General features: G+C 42.7%; 1 protein-coding gene across 10 annotated transcripts in view; it reads right to left on the bottom strand.

Moving 5' to 3' along the window:
* Positions 1-15,844, bottom strand: part of EML6 (EMAP like 6) — a 90,460-nt gene that overhangs the window by 38,761 nt on the left and 35,855 nt on the right. For 7 of the 10 annotated variants that reach the window (XR_010429561.1, XM_064650969.1, XM_064650967.1 and 4 more), the window contains exons 9-18: positions 13,076-13,213; positions 12,239-12,495; positions 10,975-11,187; positions 10,142-10,309; positions 9,146-9,255; positions 7,226-7,344; positions 5,715-5,901; positions 5,136-5,241; positions 2,477-2,570; positions 463-563 (exon numbers count right to left, since the gene is read on the bottom strand). Coding sequence is in view for 9 of the 10 variants with exons in the window: in XM_064650969.1 (XP_064507039.1) it covers positions 463-563; positions 2,477-2,570; positions 5,136-5,241; positions 5,715-5,901; positions 7,226-7,344; positions 9,146-9,255; positions 10,142-10,309; positions 10,975-11,187; positions 12,239-12,495; positions 13,076-13,213 (1,493 nt within the window). In the remaining variant the exon portion in view is untranslated. The remainder of the gene's footprint in view (positions 1-462; positions 564-2,476; positions 2,571-5,135; positions 5,242-5,714; positions 5,902-7,225; positions 7,345-9,145; positions 9,256-10,141; positions 10,310-10,974; positions 11,188-12,238; positions 12,496-13,075; positions 13,214-15,844) is intronic. The other 3 variants (XM_064650962.1, XM_064650964.1, XM_064650966.1) reach the window with 1 other exon arrangement.

Genomic DNA, 15,844 nt, shown 5'->3' with positions numbered 1-15,844 from the left:
GAACAGCCTGAATATTTCCCTTAGTTGTTTGCAGAATCTCACCCTAGTTCTAAATACTGGAAAATACATTTTCATTTTACATTATTTAGAAAACTCTTGTGTTCTATGACAAATATATTACCTTGATATCTTGATTCTTGTGATACCATATCATGATTTTTAGCCTCGTGGATAACACAGAAATTCTGCCAAATTTTCCCAAGGAGGGCAATCATGTGCCTAAGTGAATTCCAGGGCTGCATGTTCTCTGGGAGCCAAGGATGCTTTCCTCAGGAGAATTCCTTAATAGTGTGACTGAACACAACTACCTGGGAATCCTTTTCACCCCTTCAATATTTTGGTAACTGGAAAATTGCTTCACAAACAAAACAAATTCATAAACTGAGAACATGGTGTTCCTGTATTAAAAAATATACACATTCTTATATAAATTATATATAAAATACCCAATGTATAAAATACCTGTTTGCTGCCAAAATTTGATGTGCTTCATCCCAACTGTGACTAGTTTGTCAACATGATGTGGATTACACTTCACTACAAAGATTTTATCTTTATGGCCCCTGCAATAAAGATAAAAATAAGAAAAAACATGGCAAGGGACGACTTAACATTTCCAACTAATTAAATCATTAATGTAAATCATTTCCCCACCTAACAAAAGGCAGAGAGCCATATTTGTAATCTGCAAGGGTTTAGCCCTGGAATTTTGCCCCACAGGGGTGGCAGGATGAATTTGAGCATAAACCACAGGGGAATTAGAGTCCAGAAACGTTGGGAATAAAAATTGTCTCACACTGAATTCCAGTTCATTAAAGTCATAATGAAGAAGCAGGAAACAAAGGGCAAGGCAATCAGGAGAAGGCTTAAAGGTCAACATAAATATTTAAATGGATGAGAACTCAACTAATAAATATGAAAAAATACTCTGACAAGAAAATGAGGGAGTGTTTAATCTACTGTCCTTCAAGCTGAAAAATAAAATAACAGATTATGAAATTATAATTTAGGAAACAGTTCATTCAGCAGCACAGACACCTTCAGGTTTGGTTCTCTGGTAACAGAAGTTATGCTTTTTGAGGTATATATTTATAAATTGATTTTTCCTGCTCTTTGTGAAGTCTCTGCATATTTCCCAACTAACAGCTTAGCAATAACAGTAGCTCCATTGGGTACACACAGCATTTTGTGCTGAGAAGAACCTGAGTGCTCTGTCCTGTGAGCACCACGAGCCAGGCAGAGACACAGCTCATGGTTTTTGAAAGCTGAAAGGTCAGCCTGGGAATACAGAAGGTATTCTGTGCCTGCACATCAGGTACAATCTGTCTGGAGACAGCGAGACTGGGACTGCAAAGCCAGTGAAAATGTCATGTTTTCCAGCACAGCCGAGGCCGTTGCTAAGCAAACCCTCCAGCACAGGCTTGAACCAGGGTTTAAAACCTCCCTGCCCAACAAAGTGCACGTGTGACACCAAAATGTGTGGCTAACAGGGGTTCTGGGATGCACACACGGAGTCAGACGTGCGTTCCCTCAGTGCTGCTACACCACCACCAGACAGTGCTGCCACGGCAAAACCTGGCTGCTGCTGCAACCAGACCAGAAGGAAAATAATAATAAATGCCTTTCACAGGCACTCTTTTGCAGTTACACCAATAATTTCTCCTGAGCAATGGTACATGTTTTATGTGGCTGCAGACAGCAAATGGAATTAACTCCTTGCATTTCTGGTACGTGTGTCCACCCTTACAGGAATTCTGCTCAGTTCTGGGCCCTGACCTCCCAGGCACCTCTGCTTTGTGCAAGGGTAAGACAGAAACCAGGTTCTCTAACAGTCTGACTCTTCTCCAACCTAATACTATTCTTGCAATTCAATATTTGAGAATAAAAAAGCACACATGTAAACTTTGATCCAATTCTCTTCCCAACATTGGTCCTTCCAAGGAATTGCAGATGATTCTTCGCTACGGGGTTATTGGCTGAGCTTTCCGTGAGGGACTGCAAAGAGCAAACAGCTCAGGAAAAGCTGACTCAGAGGAAAGGCAGGATCAGCACTCCTTGAAAAATCTATATTTGAGGGAATGCTTTTTCTTTTCAGAGAAGTGATCTGCTGTGTACACTGGTGGAACCCAGCACGTCATCCAATGCATAAAGGAAGTGATGCCTCTCATGACCTCTGCCCTGGGTCAGGACATAACATTGGGAAAAAATATAATATAAAATATTATAAAATATAACTTGACTTACAAGTCCTTAAATGAGCTCCATATCAACATGGCTATCAGAAAGGCCAGGGAACTCCTGATTTCCAAACACTGAGCTGCAGATCCCAAGGGTTTTAATCTGGGATGTTGCTCTGAAGCACCATTCTGTTCGCAGAGGGAGTTGTGGTTTATTCCTTTGTTTATAGGAAAGATGTGGATGATGCTACTCAGAACAAAGTAACCAGAGAGGACATTCATACCCTGTGTATTCTCACCTGGTTGTTGCCAGCTTTTCCCCTTTTTTCCAATCCCAGAACACGATGGCATGATTGTCATCCAGCCCAACAGAGGCCAAACACTTCCCATCAGCTGCACAGAAGCAACACTTCATGTTAAAGGTGCTAAGGCTCTAGCTGAGAATGGAGCAGGCAATGAACACAATGACATTGCAAACTGAATTCCTAATGAAGTATTATAAAGCAAAAAACCAGAATTAATAGTTGGAGAGACTGGAGTTCTGATTCCCTGATATATTCCTTACAAAACCACTGATCTTTCCCAAAAGCAGACAAAAACCATTCAGACAAAAAGGGAGGTAGGAAGGATCAAACAGACAATGACAGTCAAGTTCATAAAGCCCAAGTACACTAAATTCACATCACATTTTATTGGAAATATTTCTGATCAGATGATGCTTCTTTCCTTTTGCTCGAAATGGTGAAAAGAATTATTAGAGTATGAACTGGGTGGTTAAATTTTCATAGGCAATGTGATGAAACTATAAGTATGATAGAAAATTTTAAGGCTAAAAATAACTGCTGGCTCTCCTCTTTCACTGCAGGAAAGACACAGCACTACTGATAATGAAAGGAAGAAAAATACATAATTTAACAGCACCCAGGCACGAAATAACAATAAACACCACCATTGTTAACAAACTTTCAGAGACAAACTTCTGTCCTGAAAGTCTGGCAAATTAAAAAAACTAAGCTGCAATTGTTGCAGTACATGACAAGACAACTGAACTTCACAGGATGCAGCAGGAGCTGATTATTGGCTTAGTTATTTAATTGAGGAAAAGTTAAAGCTGGAGGGAGCAGAGCTGGGCAGAGGCTGAACCAGAGCACTGATTTGGGAATGATGCTTCTCACAGAAGGCAAGAAGGAGAAAGGGAATTTCAGAATGAGGAAAAGAATTCACAGTTTAATGAAACAAGCCCAGATGGAAGCAGTGAAGCAGGCAGGAAGGAATGAAGTAGAAAAACAGGGTAGGAAACCAGAACTGAGCTTATTACAAAACCCAACCAACACAACGACTGAAACTTTCTTCACCTGGAGCAGGAGGGTTTGTGCACTAACATGGACTGCACACTCCCACTGACATCTCAGGGCATGGATGTTGGATCAGCCACCAGAGGGCACAGCCAAACACTGCAGGAATGAGGTTCTCTTCCTGGAATGCCACTGCCACAGCAGGGTCCCACCGGAGGAACCTGCCCTGCCCGGGCACTGCAGCCATGGCCCACAGGGGGTTTGAAGGGCAGAGAGAAGCAGGTACAGAGTCAGCTGCCACAGCCACACAGGGGTGGGAGCTTCAGCTTTGTCTCTTTAAGCTCCAAGTAATGTGACTCGAATCTGATTTTGAAATATCTTGTTATTCACACAGTGAAAACTCCCTGCATAAGACCAGGGTAGCCCTGTGAGCCCACAGTGAGGTGCATATTTGCACAACTGTCCCCTCTGTCTGTGCCAAGAACACAAACTAAAGCCAGTTAGGAATGCAGTTTGTGCATTATTCTTGGGATCAGGTTCTAAAGCAACACAGCAATGTTGAGTGGTCACTACATTTTAAAAAAATGTTAATATTTTTGTACAGATTCATGCCCACAGAATATGTGGCCAGCTTATTCTTTAGACTTTTACAGAGGTATGTGGATTCTAATTCCCAGAACACTCCTACTTGATAAAAATGCAACCACAAAGTGTTTTCAAACATATGAGCATTTGTTCAACTAAGGATCTTAACAAGGAGCTTTTCAACATCTATACACACACTGGCAATTAAATAATCTTTATCCATTTTCCCTTCTCCTGGCACCAAAAAATCTGCTCCCAGAGCTGGGTTACACACACAGTGGGTCAACAATCCCACATCTGAATTCCAGCTCTTGGATGGACACCAAGGCTCCTCTTCTGCTAATGGAATATGACTCAGTTCCACAGATTTGTCTTTGTGGAAGTCATACTTCTTTCATACAGTCCTGTCTCACAAGTGTGATCTATGTCCTAATGAGTTCTTAACAGATTTCTAGAGAGGAGAACATGAAATAAGTTATGTTTAATTGAAAAAAAATGAGATTAAGGAAAGGATAATTCAGCTAAAGTAATCTTTTTTTCAATAGAATGAGGGAGAATAAATGTTCAAGCCCTTTTATAAAGATGCAGAAGTACATAAGTCCCCACCATATGGCTGATGTTCTTCAGTGCTGCACACAGGAATTATCCCTTAAAAACTGAGATAGCTCAGGGCACCCAACTCAGAAAGACAAGTAGGAGAGACAGCAGACAACTGTTTGTCATATTTACTTCTTCTGTAAACCCACTGAAAAATGTGAAGAGTTGTATGAGCCCAGAGATGACATTTCCAACTTGTTGATACACTTTGAGTCACCATCCTGCCTGCTTTTAAATTCTTCCACCACTGTGTAGACAGCCACCAGAATTCCAGCTGTACACTTGGCCCTATCTATTAGACACCACCAAAATCAATTATTGACAGACTGACTTTACCACACACACTATTTTCATCCAAACAGACAGCAGACTTCCGTGTGAAGTTGGTACTGGGTGTAATTTTACAGCTATTTGAATTAACATTTCATCTCAAGGGTTGCTTTTTAATTCATCATTTAGACAAATGTGGGTTGTGGCTCACCTGAAAAATCCAGTGCACACACTCCTCTCTGGTGCTGGCCTTTGAGCAGGGACAAACATTTCAGTGTCTGGGTGTCCCAAACATGGATAGCAGCATCCCTTCCAACCTAAATCAGAGGGTTCATTGGAACATCTGCCCACACAGGTAATGAGCACTATCATGTCTTCAAAGCACTCCAGAGGGAACTACTTTCCCACTTGCCCTGTTTTATCTTTTTCAAGAGCCATTTTCTCTTTCAGATAAATATCAGTGGATGGTCTCTAAAATGACATTACTCAGCATCACATTCATGGGATAAATTATCCTGGTGTATGAATGCATAGGAACACACTGAATATATCATATTCAGCACCAGATATCAGTAGTGTCCAACACAAACCAGCTTTTATCTGAGCTTTTGAAAGCTACTACAGTACAAAAATACTGTGCCTGACCAAGGAAAGTCCGAAACCTCCTCAGGCACAGACCATTTTCAGCTGGGCAGGGATACAGGAAACAACACACAGGAGGAAACACCAGACTTAGAGAAAAAGAGAAGCACATTTTTCCTAATTATAAATGCTAATTATAAGCCCCCACCTGCCCCGTGGCCACGTAGTCCTTGACGGGGTGGATGCTGAGGCTGAGGATGTCGTCGTCGTGGCCCAGGTAGAGACGCTGCGAGTGCTGCTGTCGGTTGTAGACGACGGCGACGGCGGCGATGTGATAAACCACCTCCCCTGTCTGAGTGTAGAACAGGTTGTTCCTGCAGTCGTAGCCCCTGTACCTGCAGCCAGCACACAGCACTTCAGTCCCGGGAACACGGGGAACAAACTCTGCAAATCGTCTGTGTGGTAACAGCAAAGGGGTCTGTCCTAGTTAGAACAGCTGGGACCAGTTCATCACTGGATGGGTGCAACCCAAAACTGGGTATTCTACAGCCTTCCATGCCATTGCCCAGAAACTGTTCTCAACAGACCATTTACACCCTCTGCCCAGAGCAGCCCTGACTCCTCAGGCTATGAACTGGGTGTTAAGAGGCCCATGAGACAGGAGGATGCTCCTCTGCTCACACCCACTGTGGAACTCCCTGCCTTGAGGGAGGCACTGGGCATTCCTGCCTGAACTGGAGGATAGATAATCTTGGGGTCTTGGGACTTTTTTCAACCACTTGTGGGATCCAGAGGAAGACTGCAGGCCACCACTCTCAACCAGACTGCACCAGCACTCTCACCAACAGGTTTTCCCCTCTCCTTTTCCTTTGGACTCAGGGGGCCCAAAGAACACCACTCTGTTCATGCCCCAGGGTGCTGGGTTATACATTTGGGTTTTGTGGCTTAAAACCAACTGTTTGTCTGTATAATTGTATTTATTGTATTATTTTATTAAACTGTTATTCTGACTTATAATATCTCTTTTGAGTTGGGTTCATTTCCCTGCCAGTTTACCTTTAAATCAGCACAGGGTCCTGTGGGCTCAACCTCAGCTCAAAAACATCCCAGACTATTCCCCACAGACTATTCCATTCTCATGGTTTATTTTGCACCCAACGCCTAAATTAGCACTGATTTCACAAAAGCACATAGAACTGTGCCCAGGTAAGTTTTACAGGGAACAGGATTCAAGTAGAAATCTATCAGGCATTTTAACAAATCACAGCTATCATAAGCAACTTAACTTTGCCCCAGGAGACATCGGGTGTAGAGAACAGCCAGTGTAAAATGTAATTTTACAAAATGCAACACTGATGTATCATTTATCAAATGGCTACAGTATTGTAACCTTCCCTTGCTCCTTAACAAATAGGATCACAGACTGGTTTGGGTTGGAAGGGACCTTAAAGCCCATCTGGTTCCACCCCCTGCCATGGGCAGGGACACCTTCCCCTATCCCAGGTTGCTCAGAGCCCCGTCCAGCCCAGCCCTGAAATACAACTGAGAAAAGAAAACCTATGTCTGATATTCTAAAAACTACCCATGGTAATAATGACAAACAAATGACTGTGGGTAAGCACCAGAAAATGCTTGGTTAATGCTCTGATACGAATTGTTAAAGCATCCCAGCAAGATGAACCCCTCAGAAATGACAAGTATTGCCCAGTGTTCCCCTACCCATGTATGAACTGCAGCTTCAGGCTGTCCTCGGGCGCTCGCTCTCGCTTCAGGAAGGGCACAGAGTGGTTTTTCTCTTTACTTTGCTGTTTCAGCTGAGGTAGGTCTTCTTTGTAAACCTGGAGGAGAAGTGTTCAAGTTAACTGCATGGCTCTGGTTCTCCAGCTGTCTGTATATATGAGTGAAAGGCACTTTCTTTCACCTATGAAATGTAGTATGTGCTACTGTGATGTTCAGCAGCTATAACACAGAGCCAGGCACTGTTGCTCCCACCCTTCTTCTGGATGATGAACTCCAGACCTGAGTGGCCCAGAACAGCAGCAGTGCATCTTTTCTAGAAGATTCCAGTGTCAGTTAGTGAAAAGGAATGTAAATATTGACTGAAAGTCTTTAAGTGTCTTCAATTCATATGTGCTCCAGGGTCCATGCTCAAAGCTGAGCATTGGTGAATTTGCCAATGTCTCCAGAATGCCAAAGTACAATTAGAGCTCTATAAATACTCTAAAGACACAAAATACTTTCCACTGAAACATTTCAGAAATGCTGAAACTCTGGAGAGCTGCTAAAGAGGATCATCAGAGCCATGGTCCCAAACAAAATCCATTATAACACTGAAATGTAGCTTTATTGTTTGTTTTCTGTGTCTCTTGGACAAATGGACAAGGAAACTGCCATTCCCACAGAAATCTACCTGAGTGCCAACACAGAACACTGGATTTTTGGAAGAAAGGTGTTCACAGAACTGAGCTTTTGAAATGGAAGGCACACAGAGCCTTAGCACAGTGTATATACTTTATCTGGAACGTTCTCACCATCTACTCTTGCTCCTCATGCAACAGAAAACAGGAGCAACGTTTTCTGATGCATCTTGAAATCGAGAATCCTCTGTGTGCTTCAGCCACAACATTAAAAACACCCAACCCAAACCCCAATTCCCAACACAAGATTAATGGTTCTGTTTCCATATCAATTATTTCCTTTAACAAAATGCCAAGTGCAGCTTCTGCTCGGAGCTGTCTCACACTTCCTATATAAGATGTTATTTTAAGCTGCTTCTGGCTTTTCCATGCATTAACCTGCCTGGAACGTTGCTGTTTAACTGCCTACAACTCTCTTTTCACTTTTAGTTTTTAAACCCAGACGTCCTCTCTGACACACAGACGGCGTGGAGGAGGATGCCGTTTGATTGGAGTACAGATGGAAAAACCAGGAGAAGGAGGAGGGGAGGAGGAGGATGGGACAAGCACTGCAGTGAGACTTGGGAGTAAAAGAGAGGGGAAGGAGAAAATTTGACAAACCCCTCTGTTTAATTTGCCAAATGTGATTGATCTCTGTAATAAACAGGCAAAAGAAGCTGTTGGCAGAACGGTCTGTGTAATTTATTGCAGAACCTGGAAAGTGAGGTGACAAGACAAAGGGTGCCTTTGGCTAAGGCATGGCACATTACAGGTGAATTTTCCATATCCTAGAGAGCAGCCCCATGTCAGCCATTAAATCCCTCAAACCAACCTGAGCCAAGCTTAGTTTGCATTTCCCACATTTCTTACAAGGTCCCAGTCCTGCTCTGAGGAATTCCTGACCTTTCACCACTGCAGCTCATGGGGGACAGTACAAGGTGACAGGTGATGTCTGATTCACAATGAAAACAGCTCCTGAAAACCAGGTTCCAATGAATTGTAAAGAGAAGGCAGAGTAACAGAATGGTTTGGGTTGGAAGGCACCTTAAAGATCATTTAGTTCCAACCCTCAAAACCCTTTGAAATTCTTTTCTCCAAAGCCTTTTAAATTCTCCCCCCAGCTGAAGTAAGCTCTGGGTTTATCTGTATATTGGCTGTGCAACCTGCTGAACACCATCCCAGTTAGTGTGATGAACAGTCAGTATGAGCTGTCAGGTTATACAGTGTGTTCCTTCCCACCCACCTGGCGATCGTAGTTGATCTGAGCTTCCTGCTCGATGTCGGAGTCCAGCTCTGGCACGTCGGATAAATCCGAGTCCGACTCCTCGCTGTAGGAATCCACACCACCCTCTGCTTCAAAACAAAAACCAACACACTGAACTCATTGAATGCCAAGGGAATGGGATGGGATGTTTTGGCAGAACCTAAACTCTGGGCTAAGCACTGCTCAGGGCCTTTGGAAGCAGAGGCAGTTGTTAAAATGGCAGGGGCTGCCTGCCTGGGCCGGGTTTCATTCCTGTCTCTCCTGTTTCCCTGCCTGGGGCAGGAAGGTGGCAGAGGGAAGCACAGTCACAGAGTAGTTACTGGTACAGTTCCAGTGTGAAAGAATTCTGCTTTCTTAACAGGCTTTGGAGTGCAATCATACAGAACTGGCAAATAAAAGCTTGCAGTGATCACTCCTTGTGTTTAAAATAACTGCTGTAACAAGGTATTTGACCAAATTGTGCATTTATGGAGTGAAACTTTGCCTTTTTGCCGCAGGGAATCCAGATTTTAGCAACTGTCACTATGTAGTTCATACGGTTTTGGTAGTTTATAAGTTTCAAGAATATAACAAGAAAAAAATCTAAAGTACAGCTACCACATAAATATGTGAGACTGCCCTGCAAAATAAAATTAAACGATTCAACACAGGTAGCCAGATTTTTGAATGCAAGTTACATGGCTAAGCTTGAAAATTTAATTATCTGGTCCCTCTAAATGTCTTCTTTCACATAGTTTGATGAATACTACTCATGTATTCTACACATACAATACTGTATGCTTTTAAACTGCAGCAGTTTCTAATGCCCCTTGCCTCAAATCAACGATTGCCTTTGAAAAGCCAAGTGCCCAAACATCCTGAGCGACTGAAACTCCAGAGAATTATAACAAAAATATTTGCTGTTAATTCAGTAAAAGCTTCTCCAGCAGTGCTGCATTCTGTGCTGATTTCCTTTGATAAACACTTCATGTTTACCTTGTGGAGAGGTTTCCAGGATGCCATTTGTTATCCCTTCTGGAACAAAGCGCCACTGGAACACAGAGTGATCAGCACCTCCTGTGCTCAAAACCCACTGGAAGTCATGGGACCAGCGGACATTGGTGACGTGTGCTGAGTGGCCCACGTACTTCCTGAACTTGGCTCCTAAAAAACAAGGGAACTGTTGGCATGGAAGAAGGGAAGAATTAACATAACCAACAAAGTTGGGCTTTTAAGGGAAACACAGTCTAAAGACACTTGTGAGAACTCAAAAACAACACCCAAATGCCTCATTTGATATTCTGCTACAGAAGTAATAATAATGTAAAAAGAAGTGACATAAAATTATATGAACAATATCTTCTGTTTTCAGAAAGTACTTAGATCTTGGCAGGAATTAAAAACACACAGGGTTTAATCTTCCCCTTTGTTGCCATGACTGCCAGCATGAACTCTACACACGTGTTACATCTTGTCCTATAAACACAAATTTTGAAAATACACTGATGTGATAGCAAATGAAACACTCAAGATCACAGAAAGCCAACAGGTTGTTTTATTTATTGTTGGCTTTATGCTTGGTGCAGTGCAAACCCTGAGGAAACAGCCACATTCTCAACAGTTCTAACACCAAGTACATACCCTGTATGGGCAGGGAATTGCTACAAACTGAGAGGTTCAAGTCTCATCTTTATACCCATGAATAATGACACAAATTGTGCACACACTCCTATGAATTATATACAAGAATGAAAAGCCACCAATAGGAAATACACTGATGTGGTATTAAGGTAAATACTGCATTTGTCAGCAACACAAAAGTGTCCTACCTTTCTTTAGGCACGGAAATCTGAATAACTTCACCAGCCCAAAATCATCTCCAGTCACCAGCACGGAGCTGCTGTAATTGCCATCCACGGAGTTGACACCTGAAATGTTTGTGTACTTGGGCCAAATCCCACTCACTTCAGAGCCCATCACACAGGTCCAGGAGGCCCAGTGGATTCCTTTGATCTCATCTTTGCTGGTGAGATGCTTCCCAGCTGAAAACGTGCAAGTGCATAATTGAGGTAATAATTTGCTTTTCAGTAAACTCTGTTTCTTTTCACCAAATCTATCTGTGTATTCTGATTGGGATTAATTTTTAACCCCAATTAAAAAGATTCACAATCTTCTTTAAATTACTGTAATCCCACATTTGTGGTGTTTGAGGCCATCACAAACCTTAGGAGTTCTAATGCAGCTGTATTAGAATTAATTATCATATTACTGAGAATTATATGCTAATTAGAATTAGCATGCCAAAACCTAAAAAAGTGGAAAAACTTTGTAATTCCACATCACTTCTAACAAAGAAATGTCTTCAGTAGAAAGTGTATGTATGTAACACGACTCTCCAGGACATTTTTAAGTGCTAGAAGATTACTAACTCAAATTTTTAAATCCTGTCACATATGTTGCCCTGATCATCTCAAGCCCCTGAAATTTGAGTATTTGGTCAGTCAGTCATTCCATGGCACTTTTCATTTACAGAGGCTGTTTTATAGTTGATTGAAGGCTGCCAAATTAGCCCAAAATGAGCACAAAATCTTATTCCTAAAGCTGTCCTCTGTTCTGCAACAGTTTCTTCTAAACATTAGAAAGCATTCTTAAGTAAGAGTAAGAATAAATCCATTATTTATCAGTGTTGTTTCTACTAACAAGCTGTGACACTGAGAACTCAAACAGTTCTGTTTTTAATTATTACACTCTTAAAAACATTCTAATCACTAACACAGGAATATTTCATCACTTGAAGGAAGCACAACAGGGACAGAGGCGCTCTGGTAGTTACCCAAAAGTGAGCCAACCTCTCAAAGTTCCCGTGTAAAACCATAAAACTGACGGAGCAGAAAACGCAGAGGCAGCGTTTGCTGAGAGCTGAAGGTGGGTGTGTCCCGTGACTGCCGCTCTGAAGAACGAGCAGGAGGTATTTCTGTAAACTCCAGCCCAAAAACTCTGCTTGCAGGAGCGTTATTTCCCTCACGTTTGTGGTGTTCTCCTCCAAACCCCCCCAGTTCCACTGGTCCATCCCAGGAGCCCTCCCAGACTCACAGGGCATCTTGTAGAAGAGCCTCTCTCCGGCGCCGTCGTTGGTCTGCAGGAATTTGCTGTCCACGGACCAGTCGAGGTGGGTGATGAAGCTGGAGGACTTGTTGCACTCCCCGATTTTTTTGTACCTCTGGGCCACGGCGTAGATGTCCACGGGGCCGTCGTTGGAGCCCACGGCCAGGTAGGAGCCGTCGGGGGAGAACTTCATCTCGTGGATCACCTCCTTCCTGTCCTTGATGTGAACCACCTCCGTCATGTCCCTGCAAGCACCAAGGTCATGGAAAACCACATGCATTTGGTACCAGCTTTGACATCCTGGCAGAGTCCTTAGAGGAGAATCCTCCCCCACCCAAGACAGAGATATCCAGGGGGCATCAGGCAAATTAGCAAAGACAAGATTGCTGGGAGAGAGAGATTAACTTCTTTAGAAAAACATCAGTGGTTGGGATGGCTGTTAAATGAATGTGAACAGCCCACTTAAGTTTTGTTAAAGTCAATAAAGCAGAGCATTACAGGGGTTTGCACAGGATTTTCCCTCCTATCAGCCAGTAGTTCCAAGTATTTTTATTATATTAAATACATGCTTAACAAACACATGGAGTAGTGGTAAGAAAAGGGGGAAGCTCTTCCAAGTATCAGTTAAAGCAGACTATGTATTTTGAAATCTGGGGGTTTGGCTATTTCACTCTATTCATATGTATCTTGAAAATGCTTTTAAAAAGTCTTTCAATTACCAATTGTTTTGCCTGGAATGTGTCTGAGAGGGAGTGAACGGTATGATGCAGGAGATCCCTCTCCACACTGCGCTCTCCCAGTTTTTATCCCTTTTTCCCCCCTTACCTCACTCTAAGGACAATGAAGGAGCCATCCTTCATTCCCAGTGCCAGCTGGGATCCATCGGGGCTGAAGGACACACTCCTCACCGCCTCCTCCATGTTGCAGCGAGCTATCAGGGCGTGGTCAGCCAGGCTCCACAACCTGCTCCAGAGCAAAGGGAAAGCTGCAGTGCCTCAAGGAGTGATGCAGGGAGGATTTGGAAAGATTTTGAAGGAAACAGCAGGATAAAATTTGCCTCCAAAATGTTGCTTTCACATAAATCACTTTGTCCAATACACTAGAAGAGTAATTGCAAAATGCAAGCGGGATTATTCAATTTTCTTTAAAAAATACTACAACTTTTTGAATTAATGGAAGGGTGATCTCAAATAGGAGCTTTTTACTTTTGTAACAGCAAAGAAGAGCCTTTTGCACACATACAGGCATTTGTATAAACAATTGACAAAATAAAAGCCTGGCTTTGCTCATGAAAATAGAAAAAGTATCTTTTAGGATAAAATACTTCTGCACAGTACATTTTGAAAAATCAGGGAAATATACTATTTCCACATGAAAAGTGCATGTGCTTTGAAAACAAGGCATTATTATAGTAAATATACCACCATTCTTTGGCAACTTTCCTCTGTGTTTGTTTCAATGACTGGGTTTAAAAAACCCAAACAGGCTCAATGAAACATTATTCTATTAGTTAATATTCCAACTTTTTTCCGTTCTGTACCTGACAGATGAGTTTGTTTATTGGAGCCTCCCAGGAGACTCGGTGGAAGCCCTTGATGAGCAGACAAGCCATTGGCTGTGCCAGCAGCTTTGCTCCACTCTGTCCCATCCCAGTGGAGGGCACGATTTCACACAAACATCAGAGACAAATATTCAAAGGCATTCACAGAAAAACAGGTTCTAATCAATCTTCTTAGAAAAGCAGGAGTACAGAGATCCCTCAGGAAGACAGAAGTGGAGCAGAGCTGCTCTGCCTGAACATCCCGTGGTGCTGTAGCCAGACCTTCTCTGGCACACAAAGACAGGTGTGAGGTGCTTTGAATAAATGTAATTAATAATTCTGGGTGCCTCCAGACAACGGTATTTTTTCCCTGCTCCTGTGGTAACAGACAGGAAGCAAGCAGCTTTCCTACTTGATATGCTTTGTTTTGGAAGTTTAAAATGCTGGAAACCTATATCTGGCTGGAGCCTTCTCTCAGCTGGGCTGGGGAAAATCTACAGCAACCCTTTCTCAACAGGACATCTCAGACATGAGAGTATCACCTGACTCACTAAATACTCTGATTTCTAAAACAATTTAGATTTATATTATAGACTCACTCTTCTCAAAATGATGTGATAATCAAATACTAAGAAAAATTACCCAGTGAACAGCAATACAGAAATACTCCTGTCAATCCAATTTTAGTATTGAAAAGAAAACTGGAAGAAAATCCTTTTGTGTACGTTTTTATTTGCATATTTCACTGGAATTCCTCAATGAAGACATAGTATCTAAAAAACTCCCACTACCTGAACTGGGATTCAAATCCCACATTCTGTAGTGGCTCAACAGCTCAAAGGGCAGGAAAATCCCTTCACATCTGAGGGAATGGCAATGTCCAAAGGCACCAGGGGTATCTGCTACCCCAGCGATCAGAGCCACAAGAGCAGCACTAATTAAGGGTCGATGTGCACAAAGAGATCCTGCAGTGCTTCCTGGAGGGGCACGAGGGGTCAGGCCTGCTGTGAGTCAGCAGTGCCTTCTGCAGCTCCAGGCCAGGGCTCAGTTCCTGGGCTCACCACGAGATGAGCCAAGACAAGAAATCCAGTCTTAGGGTGGCTTATTGGCTTGAGGGCAGTGCAATGCTAATCCCAGCTTTGCAGAATGGCCTGCATCCTGCCAGGGTGGACTTGGGCCTGGCTGTGCCACTGGGCATACAACCACAGGCACAGGAGACTATTCCTGCATTTCATCAACTGAGAGAAATAACACTCGTGTAGGAACCAGGGAGAAAACATGACTGCACTGAACAACTGGCAGTTCTTTAGTCTCACACTTTGGATTTTAACTGTGGTGAGAGAGTGATGGAGGATGGCAGGAATGGGAAACCAGTACAAGTGAAAAGACAGAAAAGAAAGGGAAAGCAATGCCAGCTGAGCAGCAAAGCCTCAAGGCCCGGGTGAGCGATCATGTGGAATCTGAAGGAGCATTATTTAGGAGCTGGATGCACAGTAAGAGATTGATTTTTGCCATTGAAATATGGCCAAAGGGTAGAACCCACATGGATGTTTCTGAAATAAGTTGACTGGTAGTCCATAAAAACTGAACATCTCTTTGGTAACTGCCTGGCCTTGATTTAAATATATGCAATCAAATCATCTGTGTAAGACAAAAAGCAGTGACCATCCGTCCGGTAAAGGGTTTGGAAAAACACCAGATGGATCAGCTGGAAATCAGGATAGTAGGGTCAGGAGGAACCACCAAGGTATTTAGGCTTTGGGCTTGTTGCATATTATTAACAGAAGAGAAATACAAAGTGATCCTTCTCCATTTAGATCCCCACACCTGCTGTACCAACAGCAATGCATCAGCACTTCCAGCAGAGTAGAGAAACCCAGCATGTTTTGAACACAAATTCTGATTATTTTTACATGATGTGTGGAGCCCAGATATGAAGGCTGAAGAGAATAAGCAAAGGTGCTAAGAAAAATATGGGGGAAAAAAAATTTTCCTTAATAGAAGGCCAGAAAATCAATCAATTACAAATGAATGTGCACATGAATGCTAAGAAA

This window comes from Pseudopipra pipra, chromosome 3 (genome assembly GCF_036250125.1).
Source record: "Pseudopipra pipra isolate bDixPip1 chromosome 3, bDixPip1.hap1, whole genome shotgun sequence".
NCBI lineage: Eukaryota > Metazoa > Chordata > Aves > Passeriformes > Pipridae > Pseudopipra > Pseudopipra pipra.
Note: the sequence above shows the minus strand (reverse complement) of the source record. Positions and strands in the feature narration are given on the sequence as shown.